Source organism: Danio rerio, chromosome 15 (genome assembly GCF_049306965.1).
Source record: "Danio rerio strain Tuebingen ecotype United States chromosome 15, GRCz12tu, whole genome shotgun sequence".
Classification (NCBI taxonomy): Eukaryota; Metazoa; Chordata; class Actinopteri; order Cypriniformes; family Danionidae; genus Danio; species Danio rerio.
In genome coordinates this window covers 27,922,501-27,935,466 of record NC_133190.1, presented here as the reverse complement: position 1 = coordinate 27,935,466, position 12,966 = coordinate 27,922,501, and the positions used below count along the sequence as shown (strand labels likewise).

Sequence of the window (12,966 nt, the reverse complement as noted above, 5' to 3'; positions counted from 1 at the left end):
AAAAAGCAACACTTTTGAACAGTAATGTATTAGGCATTGGACGCTAACTATTTTCAAATAAAGGAAATCTTTACATTAGTAAGGAAATCTGTGTTATTGAAACTAATGAAGAGAGCAAGTCAATGATTCATTCAAATTATTTAGCATGACATGTTTACTGCTCCAACTAGGGTTGGACGATGTCAATGTCAATGTCTAATGTTGAACATCGCGATGGACGATAACATCGCTGTAATAGGTGGTGAATTAAATATTTTAAAATAATTAATTCATTCATACCAAAAAGGTTTACCCAAAACCAAATCATAAATGAAAAATACACACAAATCATAAATAAAGTTACACACAAATTACCACCTGTCAATCACTTTTTCCACGAGACTCTGGCATAAATAGGCAGAGTGATCTGTGTCATTATAATGGCGTTTGACAAACTTAATTGGTAAAAAGGTGAACAACTAATAGAAATTAACCAACAGTATCTGAGGTTTTCGCTTAAACTACCAAGTACAAGCGTGAAAGCGAAAGATTGAAGCAGTGTACTGATGCTGTCACACATTACCTGATAGATTCAAAAGACAGAAGAGAAGAGTCTCAAAGCACCTGCAGACGTATACTACAGAGCATGCCTGTGTGTGTGGTCATGTGATGTGCAAAGTTTAAAATTCCATTTTAAAACTAGGAGTATTAGGGTGCTCTTACACCAGCCTTATTTAGTTTGGTTGAATCGCATTAGAGTTCGTTTTCCCTCTTGGTGCGGTTCGTTTGGGCAGGTGTGAATGCAGCAATCTACACGAGTGCGCACCAAAAGCGGACCAAAAAAGCGTACGGAGACCTGCTTGAAGAGGTGGCCTCGTTACACTTTCAAATGAACCATGAAGCGGTTCGTTTGTGGTGAGAACATGATCCGAACTAAAACAGACCCAACCGCATAAAGTACTGCGCTTTTTGGATTAATCTAGCTGCCATAGACCAATGCGCTATGCATAATGGAATATGGAAAAAAACATTTTTGCTGACAGCGCTTTACCAACAGAGAAAGAGAGGGAAAACATTACCTGATGGATCATTGGTAATATTTTAGCAAGATGGCCATGTCGCAGTTTAGCTAAATTAATCCATGCCTCCTCCTGAAGTGACATGCGATGCATTAAAACATTGTTTTTCAGCCAGGGCCGCGCTTCATTCTCAAAATGTATAGTTTGTCTAAAGCAGGGATACAATCAGTCAGCGCAGTCATCCCTCCATAGTAAAAAGCAACATTTTGTGTCTGCCGGTTTGTCTACTTGCTGGAGTTCTTTGGCATTTTCCAGCACATGAATTCTGACCAATCTATAAGCAGTTTAGGAATTTTATGTTTAAAAACATCTGGCCAATAAGAGATGTGAATTTTGTCAGATGAGTGTATTTTGGTTCTTTTCAACTGGTTCAGACCAAAGCCAGCAGTGTGTTGTGAAAACAACCCAAAGATGAGAGAAAATGCAACAATGTATCATTTATTGCCCTTGGTCCGGATCAAATTAATTGAACTACATATCTGAAAGCACCCTTAGCGTAAACGGGGCCTGAGTGTGTATTTTTCACGAGCAGGTTGCTGCTGCAACAGGAGCGAGGTGGAGGATCGCAATGCTGGCTCAGCATCATGATGTCTGTCGACCATCGGCGATGGATGATGGGCATTGTCTATCGACCCAACCCTAGCTCCAACATATTAAAAATGTTTCTAAAATAAAATTATGTTCAAAGGGGAAAACAGTTCGTTTTTATACCCCAACATTTAAAAAGAACATATATTAGAGCAGTAATCAAAATACCGTAAAACCGTAATAATTTTATCCAAGGTTATCATACGGTCAAAATCATATACCGGCCCATGCTTAAAATGTAAATTTTTTTTTTACCTCGGATAATTCAATAAAATCCTGGTCTTGGGTAGTAGGGCTGTCCAATTAATCGAAAATTCAATTTCAATTTTGGCTTTTAACGATTATGAAAAACCATTAATCGAGATCCATCACATACCAGCCCCTTTCCAGTTGTACACGAGTGAAAGCTCTTTGTCTCTGCAAAGCTCAGTTCCACGTGAAAATGACTAAAAGCATGTGCTGTAATGTAACTTTTGCAGCACGAGATGAGCATCATTCATATTTTTTAAAAGCGCGAAAGAGCATGTGTTGTTGTGTGCGCGCGCGCCATGCTTAGCCTCGGACAGGTAGCGTGTCCTACACACACATCTAACGCCGTCTTAATGTGAGCACTTTAAGGGTCAAATACATGCACATTTTTGTCAAAGCGCGGTGTTTAGTGATTATTCATATTAAACCTCATTTGTGAAATAAACAAAGAAGTTGAGAATCAAAAGACACGTGAAAGAGAAACCATATCAGAGCCGCACCATTCTTAAAGTGACAGCGTGCGGTATTCCTGCTGCTGCCTGTTTTTATTATTAATCAATAATAAAATCAAAAATAAAGTGAAGATGCTTAAAGCACAGTTTAAACATAAAGGATTTAATAACTCATTTCTAATAACTGATTTATTTTATCTTTGCTATGATGACAGCACATTATATTTTACTAGACATTTTTCAAGATACTAGTATTCAGCTTAAAGTGACATTCAAAGGCTTAATTAGGGTAAATAGGCAAGTCATTGTATAACAGTAGTTTCTTCTGCAGACAATCAAACATATATTGCTTAAAGGGGGTAATAAAATCGAACTACTAAAATAGGTTTCAAAATATTTAAACCTGCTTTTATTCTAGCTGAAATAAAACAAATAAGCCTTTCTCCAGAAGAAAAAACATTATTAGAAATACTGTAAAAAAAAAAATCCTCTGTTAAACATAATTTGGGAAATATTTATATATAAAAATAAATTCACAGGAGGGCGAATAATTTTGACTTCAACTGATAATTGTTTATTTATTTGAATAATCGTGATTACAATTATGACCAAAATAATCGTGATAATGATATTTCCCATAATCGAGCAGCCCTATTGAGTAGTATACCTTTGTTTTTGTGAGACTGTGGCAAAAGAAAAACTCAAGTCCATATACTGGTTATTAAAAAGACTGCATGAAAAGATTAACTGCAAAAAATGGCAAAGCTTCTCCAAACTCCTTGATTTCCTCAAACTCTCAATCTCAAAGAAGCCTTTTTTATTAAAGAACATTAGAAATTTAGGTCAGTGTCATTCATAATCAACACGATGACCAACATTTAAACTGTTTATTCAATAGAACATTTTCTCATTCAGATCTAACCGAAGTGATAACATACCAAACAGAGCTTCGCAAAGACAAAGGCAAACGCTTAAGTAAGCGGTAGCATGGGAGATTGCACATTATGAGTGACGCTGTCCGGCACTCAAGTATTTAAGGAATGTTTGGAGTGCCCGGTACAGACTGCACCCCTGTCTGAATCTCCCATCACACCTCCTCAAAGCACACACATATCCTGACAAACCCACCCTGCTGGAAACAAGCACAGGTAAAAGAAAGTGAAACAACAACAAATGAGGAAAGGTGGTACAGAAAGACAGTTCATCCAAAAACAAAAGGTTCTCTTAACATTTACTCATCACAATCCTGTTTGAGTTTCTTTTCTCTGTCAAATACCAAAGACAATATTTTAAAGAATGTCAGAAACCATTAGCCATTGACTTCTGTTGTATTTCCCAGCATTCTTTAAAATATCTTGTTTAAAAAAAAGGGTTTGAAATCATTTTAAAGAGATAAATGGTGATTAAATGTCTATTTTTAGATGAACAATACCTTTAAATGATAACTACTGCCTAAAGAATAACCTCCAAAATCACCTTTAAGAGTGGTAGTTTACCATTACAAAGATAATGCAAAATTCTAAAATGTTTACGTTGCACACATACTTTTACAACCACTGATAAAGAAAATATATGCTTGATGGTGATCTCAGATAGTCGTCAGAGAGCACATTTAACCCTATAAAGCCTATTTTTGTTGTTGTGTGAATTACTAGGGCTTGTAATTACAGCGGGTCCAATAAACTCTATTATATCAAATCGCAATAAATTTGTCAATAACAATGATAAGCTCTAAATGATCTCTATATTGAGCCGAAACCTATATTAACTCTATATTGATCTAAAAGCCAATGACACAGCAGAAATGTGCAACAATGGGAATCTAAAAGTGTGTTGATTATTAAAGATGCAGCAAATATTTGGCCACTGAAAATTTTTCAGCCAAAAATATGTTATGCCACTTAATGGACTCTCTAATTTGTGTGGCTTGAGTCATTGTTGAAGAACTAAGAACTAAGAAGGCATTAACAGCTTGTATCAAAAAATATATGGTTATCTTTAAATATGGATAATAATAATTAGAGAACCCATTTTGCCATATCGCCCAGCCCTACTTTATTTTATTAACAAAATTAAAATAATTTTATCAAATAATATAATAAAAATTTTCAAATTCTTAACTGATTTTATATTTTAAAAAAAGATTAACATCAACTTTATTTTAGGGCTGCACAATTTAAGATTATAATACCGCGATATGTGCATTTGCAATACTCACACTGCAGAACTAGTAATTTGGAGTCAGGGCTGTAGATGACCAGTAGCCACAGTTGAAAAACACATGATTTATGGTTACATTTTGCAGTGACCCCACTATGTTCCCTTCATTTTTTGTTTGCATGCTTTCTTAAAGCCCATGTAAGCATTTTAAACCAGTTTAAAGGATTCGGCAGAATAATTTTGGCTTTCAAATTTAGGAAAGACTATTTGTATTAATGTATATACGATGAAGACTACATGGTGTTTTTTTACATTTGGCTATTCAATTTGTGTACCAGAATGCTGCTAGATATTATTTGTATCTTTGTTCTACTGCATTATCAATGTTTGTTATTGGTTTCTTATAGTTTCTGCAAATGCTCTACAAAATTATTCCAATTACTTCAAAATTAATTTTTTTTTCCAAATAAAGCCATTCAAATCCATTTTTCATTCATTTTCTTGCCAGCTTAGTCCCTTTATTAATCCAGGGTCGCCACAGCAGAATGAACCGCCAACTTATCCAGCAAGTTTTTTTTACGCAGCGTATGCCCTTCCAGCCGCAACCCTTCTCTGGGAAACATCCATACACACACTCATACACCCGGAGGAAACCCACGCGAACGCAGGGAGAACATGCAGAAATGTCAACTGAGCCGTGGCTCGAACCAGCAACCCAGCGACCTTCTTGCTGTGAGGCGACAGCACTACCTACTGCGCCACTGCTTCTCCCTGCCATTCAAATTCTACTCAATAACCCAATGTCAGTTTTAACCAAAATTGCACAGCCCTACTTTATTTACATTAAAAGACATTTACTGGACTGAAACAGCTTCATTTATGCATTATATGACCACTTTGTGCATTATTATTTCTAATTATTTAATGAACTGGAGTAAATTATTGCTATAATACTACAGTTACCACACCTCATGACAGTTAGATGAATTATTAAATTATTATTTAAATGAAAAAGATTTCCTGGACTAAAACATCTATGCATTTCCTTTGTGCATAATTCTAATAATTCAACAAACAGGAGCTAATTATTCTGCTTATAGTAGAGGAAGTACAGTATGACAGTTGATGTTTTTCTAGATTAATTATATCAAGATATGTCTCAGGTATATTTGTGTGTACACATGCATTTATATGGGGAAAAACTGATAGAAAACCTGTCTAATTGAGCAATTAATTAATAATTAAAGTCATTATGTGTGGATTAAGAAAACGTTTTTATCCTAATGTTTATTATGCATGTTTTGTTCTTGTGCTGTCATTAGAGACTGATAAATAAACATGTAATTCACCATTAGTGATATGAAACTGTAACAGGGTGAAGATAATAATTAATAAAAAAATCTTTACACACTTCATAACATTCATCAGTCAATGAGAACCAAGCGCTCTGTATGCTCAACTCTAGCATAGTATAACTCCACCTGATAACTCGTATAACTGATCTTTTGAATGTAATTTATAAAAAAAAGTCTACTTAATAAATAACTCATTCATTTACATTAGAATGAGACTTTTCTGTTTTGACTATATAAAATATTTGCAACTAACTGAATGTTTTTCTCCCCTATTTTCAGGTCTATATTCTTAATGTACCTGCAACGCCTTACTTTCCAGCTCATTATTACTACAATATATCATTTTATTTAAATGTGCATGGCTTTACATGTTTAAGGTCAAGCAGACAAGTTTCTCTAATGCAAGTAGGTTAAAAAATAAATAAACATTTTTTAAAACGTTTAGAGGAAGCTCTTTACATGATGTAAACAACGACTCTCTCCTCATGCGACACATGCAGTTAATCAAACAGGATCGATACTACAGGTGCAACCAAATACTGCCTGCTCAAAACCATCGATACTAAACACTAAAAGATCGCGATTTTTTTATACAAGTTATACGCTTTTTTCAAATGGAAATGGGTTAGCTGATAAAGACACTCCTGGAAACAATAATATGAGATTTTATACAAAATAGGCTTAGATTATGTAAAGCATCTTGAATACTGTATATGTACGGACATTGTCAGCATCACGACGTCTAATCAGTCCAGTTAAAAATCGCTCCAACATTTGAGGATTAACGTGACAAGCTCGAACAGATCAGCAAGTCTTGAATCATTTGTCTTATTTCATTCGTATTTTGTCACTGGCTGCTCTATTAACTCCACCTATAACGCATGATGACTTTAGCCAAACTTTAAAGTAGTTTAAGACCCCTAATAAAATTACTAAATTAAATAACTTATTCATTTTAATACGACAATCCAGAAACAGCTCACAAATATGTCTTTTGAATCGAGTCTTAAAAGAAAAGAGCAGCTGTAACGTTAAATGATAACGTTAATAATAACCGCGAACTACCGTAAATCATCCCTCCATAAAACTTAAAACAGAGATAGCACGATTTCGGTGACATTACAAAGAAAGCAACTTTTACATTAAGTATCTTAAGTTAATGTTTTGACAATCAGCAGCCCAAGCTACTCAGCTAGCTTTAAGGAATTAGCTAAATTAGCACGACGACCAAACTCACCGAAACTCCAGCATGACACAAAAACAACCTGCGCCGACACACAAACAACTCGCGCTTGAAATGTAAACGACTTTAAAGAAGTCTTACCTGTAGTGAGAAGTGCGTCTGTGGAGAAATAAACTTCATATGGTCGGTGAAGTTTCTAGACTGTAAAGTTAGCTTAAACGGGCTAAGTGCGCGTATCAGTGAGTGAAGCCCTCATGAGCGCGCTGCTCGTGCTCTCTGTGTCTGCGCCATATTCACAGCAAAGCTTCATCCGGGGAACTGACCGCCCAGCACTGCCCCCAGCAGGCCCTGACACTCCATATATGTTAGAGATACAATACTGTAATCTACTGTATATACACCAGGGGCTTTCAGTCGTTTTAATGCCACTGACCTCCAAATATCCTCGTGCGAAGGATGCCATCCTAAAATATGGAAAGTATCATTTTCACATGAAAAAATACTATACTATGAACTATACTGTTGTATATTATAGTATTTACAACTCTTTGTTATCGAAGGTAGCAACATACTATAGACAATTATCCTTTGGATTTTATTACAGTACACTGTTTTGTGCTGTATTATAGCCTATATTTGTAGAAAACAACAGTATTTGGGTCATTTGTTTTTATTCCTATAGTTGTTGTGTTACCATTGCAACCATATAATTATCACAACATATTAATTAAAGTACTTTACTATAGTATGATTTAAAAGCTCTATAATATTTACTATAAAATGCTATTTATTTTAGTTTCTTTTGTGAAGACCAAATTTATACTGCGAGGATATAATTTTATGAATGAACTTAAATAATATTTGAAAAATAATAGAAAATATTATAATTTATGATATGTTGTATGATATATCATCATTCATTCATTTTCTTTTCAGTGTAGTTCCTTTATTAATCTGGTGTAGCCACAGTGGAATAACTTGTCAACTTGTCCAGCATATGTTTTACGCAGAGGACGCCCTTCCAGCACTGGAAAACATCCATACTCGCATTCACACACACTCATACACTATGGTCAATTTTTTTAGCATACCCAATTCACCTGTAACACGTGTTTGGACTGTGGGGGAAACCGGAGCACCAGGAGGAAACCACACAAACACAGGGAGAACATGCAAACTCCACACAGAAATACCAACTGACCCAGCCGAGGCTCAAAACAGCGACCTTCTTGCTGTGAGGCAAACTTGCTGCCCACTCTGCCACCACGTCGCCATTATATATAATAATCATTTCTATTACATTATACATTTTCATCCATGTAATATTTATTCATCATAATCTCATTATTTAATTCAAATTCTGTTTGATTGTTTGAATTTCACATTGTTATTTATTCTCCTGAAACCCAAAGAAAATTTTGTTTTTTTTTCTGTGATTTCCTACATCCTTTGGATTAAAAAATTCTACAGTTTAAAGTTTTTACATTTTGTTTTTGTTTTAAATTTTACAGCATGTCCACTGTAGTGGACCACAGGACCATTTTAGTTCGAAACAACCATCACTCTGTACAGAATATATCTGTAAAGGGATAATAATCCAATATTAAAGTAACAAAAACAAAACAAAAGCCATTTTTTCCTTTTGTATTGAAATTCCTAAAACAGTTTAGTCTGAAAGAGAGCCGAACTCAAAAAAAAAAAAGTGATGTTAAACCAAAACAAATTTAACGTAAGAGCGATTGACTTAGTTGATCATTTGGAAAAATGGCAGAAGGAAGATTTTTCCAATGAATCGTCTGTTGAACTGCATCCCACTCATCACAAATACTGCAGAAGACCTGTTGGAACCTGCATGGAGCCAAGATTTTCACAGAAATCAGTCAAGTTTGGTGAAGGAAAAATCATGATTTGGCATCACATTCAGTATGGGGGCATGCATTCTTCAGCAGGATAGCTCTCCTTTTCATACTTCAGCCTTCACATCAAAGTTCCTGAAAGCAAAGAAGGTCAAGGTGCTCCAGGATTGGCCAGCCCAGTAACCAGAAATGAACATTATTGAGCATGTCTGGGGAAAGATGGAGGAGCCGTTGAAGATGAATTTAAAGAATCTTGATCAATCTGGGGGTCCTGCAAGAACACTTTCTTTGCCATTCCAGATGACTTTATTAATAAGTTATTTGAGTAATTGCAGAGATGTATTGATGCAGACCTCCAAACTAATGGGAGTCATACACAATTACATTTTGTTTCCACTGCACTATGACTTTATATTTTATATTGTACATTATTTCTGATAAGTGACAAGACTTAAAATCAAGGCATGATCATATTTTATTTTGGTAAAATAAGCATAATCTAGAGGCCTTTGCCTTTCATATAAGCCTCTTCAGATACCAAATGATCAACTAGAAGTCAAGTTATTATTTGATGTTTCTAAAACTTGGATAGGCGACAAGACTTGTAGTGTGTATATACGGTTGAAGTCAGAATTATTAGCTCCATTTAAAAAAAAAATTCTTGTTTAAATATTTACTAAATGATGTTTAACAGAGCAAGGAAAGTTTCACAGTATGTCTAATAATATTTTTTCTTCTGGAGAAAGTCCTATTTGTTTTATTTCGGCTAGAATAAAAGCAGTTTTTAAGGTCCAAATTATTAGCCCCTTTAGGCTATATTTATTTTTTGATAGTCTACAGAACAAACTATTGTTATACAATACTTGCATAATTACCCTAACCTAGTTAGGCCTTTAAATGTCACTTTAAGCTGTATAGAAGTGTCTTGAAAAATATCTAGTAAAATATTATTTACTGTCATCATGGCAAAAATAAAATAAATAAGTTTTTAGAAATGAGTTATTAAATATTATGTTTAGAAATGTGTTGAAAAAATCTTCTCTCTGTTAAACAAAAATTGGGGAAAAAGTAAACGGGGGCTAAATAAATTCAGGGGGGGCTGAATAATTCTGACTTCAACTGTATATATTTAAAAATTTATTAGTTAAAAATTACATTAAAATGTTTTTTTCCTCAAACATTTTTCAAGAACTCTTTATTCTCACTTGCGGGCCCCTGTTTGCATATTCGTGGACTACAGAATTTATCATGTAACGGTAAAGATCTCAATAACAAAATTTGTATTATTCTATTAACATATAATACACAATCTTACAGAAAACTGGAATGTGTGCATTAGTTTCATTTGTATTTTGTTATATATAAAAACTGTTCTTGTGATTTATAATTGTGTAATTGAGAAAACATGTAAATGAAAAGTGCAGACTGTGTTGAATTTTGATTTGCTGAAAGAATTTTAATGTATTTTGGCATGAGTATTTAGACACCTTTTTATGTAAACATGTACAATAGGGGTTTAGTTTGCTTTTCTTAGGTAATTATGAACTAATAACAAAAATACTGCTATATTACATTCATTCATTCACTCATTTTCCTTCGGCTTAGTCTCTATTTCAGACATCGCCACAGCACAATGAACCACTATTCCAGCATGTGTTTTACACAGCAGATGACCTTCCAGCCGAAACCCAGTATTGGGAAACACCCATACACTCTCAATCACACACACACACTCATACACTAGTTAATTTTGTTTACCCAATTAACTCATAGCGCATGTCTTTGGGCTTTGGGAGAAACCAGCGCACCCCCAGGAAACCCACGCGGACACAGGGAGAACATGCAAACTCAACAAAGAAATGCCAATTAGCCCAGCCAAGACTTGCACCAGTGACCTTCTTGCTGTGAAGCAACAGTGATAACCATTGAGCCACCGTGTCGCCTCTATAATAAATTCTTTAAAATATAACCCATATTTGTGAAATTTAATGCTCTGTGAACCAAGATAAACAATTTAATTAAACATACACCATCATTTTACTCTAAACTTTGTGACAAAATTGAAGATAATTAACCTACTAAAGTAATGAAAATGTATATTGTACATTATTTATTTTATTAAGTAGCAAAAGTCTTGTAATTTAGTAACTGATGACATAAGATTTGCAGCTGTTATTCAGTTGTTTCTGAAAATAGCTGCACCAGAAGAGTTTTCTCTATACAGGGAGAAAACATTAATACAAAAAAAGTATGAAAGATAGAGCAAAACTTTCAGTCAAAAATTAAGCGATAGGCATGACAGTCAAATAAACTGACAGATGAACAAACTGTAATCAGTAAATTCATGGAGGTACGTGTGGTTAAAGCACTTTCATGGGAGCTGCAACCAGCTGAGGTCATCAGATCTGTAAAGCAGGAAAAATTCAGGTGTATTCTGGTGACTTGTGAAATGCATGCAAATTAAATCATACATTTAGATGAATAGATCTGGCTTATGGATGCAAAGAGTTGTTGGTTTGTAACTTATTGATACTCACTGTGCCTGCGCCTTAGTGATCCTCTTCCCCATCAATAACATTTCCGCCAACCTTGCAACAGCAGGGTCAAAGTTCAAGCTGGCAGCTGCAACAACTTCTTCATCCCTGGATCATGAGGTGAACAGTGATGAATGAAGAGAGATCCTAAATTTGACATTTGTAATATTTGTGTACTTTTAAATCCCAAAATATGCTTTTACATGTGCATAGTCTAATGCACAGCTACAGAATTATATATGCTTGGAGCTTTATTTGTTTTGCCATTTCATCAAAACATTGTATGTAAAAAAAAAATGAGGATTTGTGTGGAATTTTATAGCAGCTTTAAACTGTTATTTAAGCTTTATAATGGTGAGAATAAAATATAATAAGAGTATAATAAGTATTATAAGCATTTTAAGTATAATAAGAATCTCTTTTTTGGCAAACAAAGCTAAAGAAGGTCTCTCATGATATAATACATCCACTTAAAGACATAAAAATATTACTTTACAAATTGTATTGTACATAAATCATCTAAATATTTGCATACTCTTCAATTGTATATGATGAAACAAACTTTCTTCAGTTAAACATAAAAGAAGATATTCTGAAGAATGTTGCATAGAAAAAGCAGCCATTGACATCCACAGAAGGAACTAAAAATATTATGGAAATTAATGGCTGTTTTTTTCTAACATTCTTCAGAATATCTTTGTATTTGACAAAAGAACTAGTGGCAGATGAGTAATGATGACTGAATATTTATTTTTGGGTGAACTATCCGTTTAAACTGCAGCCTGATTCAGTGTTGACACCTTTTGGACAGATTAAGTAGTGCAAAAACAATTCAAACCCATGTGCAAAATGTAGGTGGTGTGTAATCTTATGCACATACTATTCTGGTGACTAAATTAGCTCACAACATGCGCACTACAAAGGGACCCTATGGTGCACATATAAAAAGTCAAGTGATTTCTTGTTGAACTATTAGCTTACTTGATATAAAATGCCAAGAATTTTCTTTCCTCCGTACTTCCTTTGAAAACAATCTCAGTGTATCCTTCTCCATAGCCTAAAAGGAAAAAAAAAACATGTGTATATTTTTTATTATAGTTTTTGCATGAAACAATAATCTGTGCAAAATGTAAAATAAAGCATAAAAAAGGGAAAGTGGCAACATACAAGACATATATGACCTACAAAAAGGCACAGCATTGGATGTAAAAAGAGAGAAAAAAAAAAAACTTACAAATATTCAGAAATTAAACAAAACTATTAGTCTTTGTGGTGTTTTAGAAAAAAACTGGATTCTACATTTTATCCATTTTATCCTACATTAGATTTCGTTGAGTGGTATACATTTTTCCTCCAGAAACAAAGTATAACTTTTTTAGCGATCATGCAATACTGAACAGGTAACAGTACACTTCAGTTGAGTGCCTCCAGAAATTCTGATCAACAAAAAACTGCTATCATTGGGTCAGGGAGTAAAACACAATCATAAAAACTTAGCAAAGAACTGAAATATTTCTAAACAAAAAACTCT

The 12,966-nt window shown here is 34.2% G+C and overlaps 2 protein-coding genes across 3 annotated transcripts in view; both read right to left on the bottom strand.

Moving 5' to 3' along the window:
• Positions 1–7,326, bottom strand: part of pak4 (p21 protein (Cdc42/Rac)-activated kinase 4) — a 30,190-nt gene extending 22,864 nt beyond the window's left edge. The window contains 1 exon segment of the mRNA NM_001002222.2: positions 7,187–7,326. The gene's annotated coding sequence lies outside the window, so the exon portion shown is untranslated.
• Positions 7,327–10,996: 3,670 nt separating this feature from the next.
• The window catches only part of aifm4 (apoptosis inducing factor mitochondria associated 4), a 10,233-nt gene continuing 8,263 nt past the window's right edge, over positions 10,997–12,966 (bottom strand). Inside the window, 3 exon segments of one of the 2 annotated variants that reach the window (NM_001431153.1) lie at positions 10,997–11,306; positions 11,439–11,543; positions 12,417–12,492. In NM_001431153.1, the coding sequence (NP_001418082.1) occupies positions 11,273–11,306; positions 11,439–11,543; positions 12,417–12,492 (215 nt within the window). In that variant the 3' untranslated portion in view covers positions 10,997–11,272. 2 annotated transcript variants of the gene reach the window in all.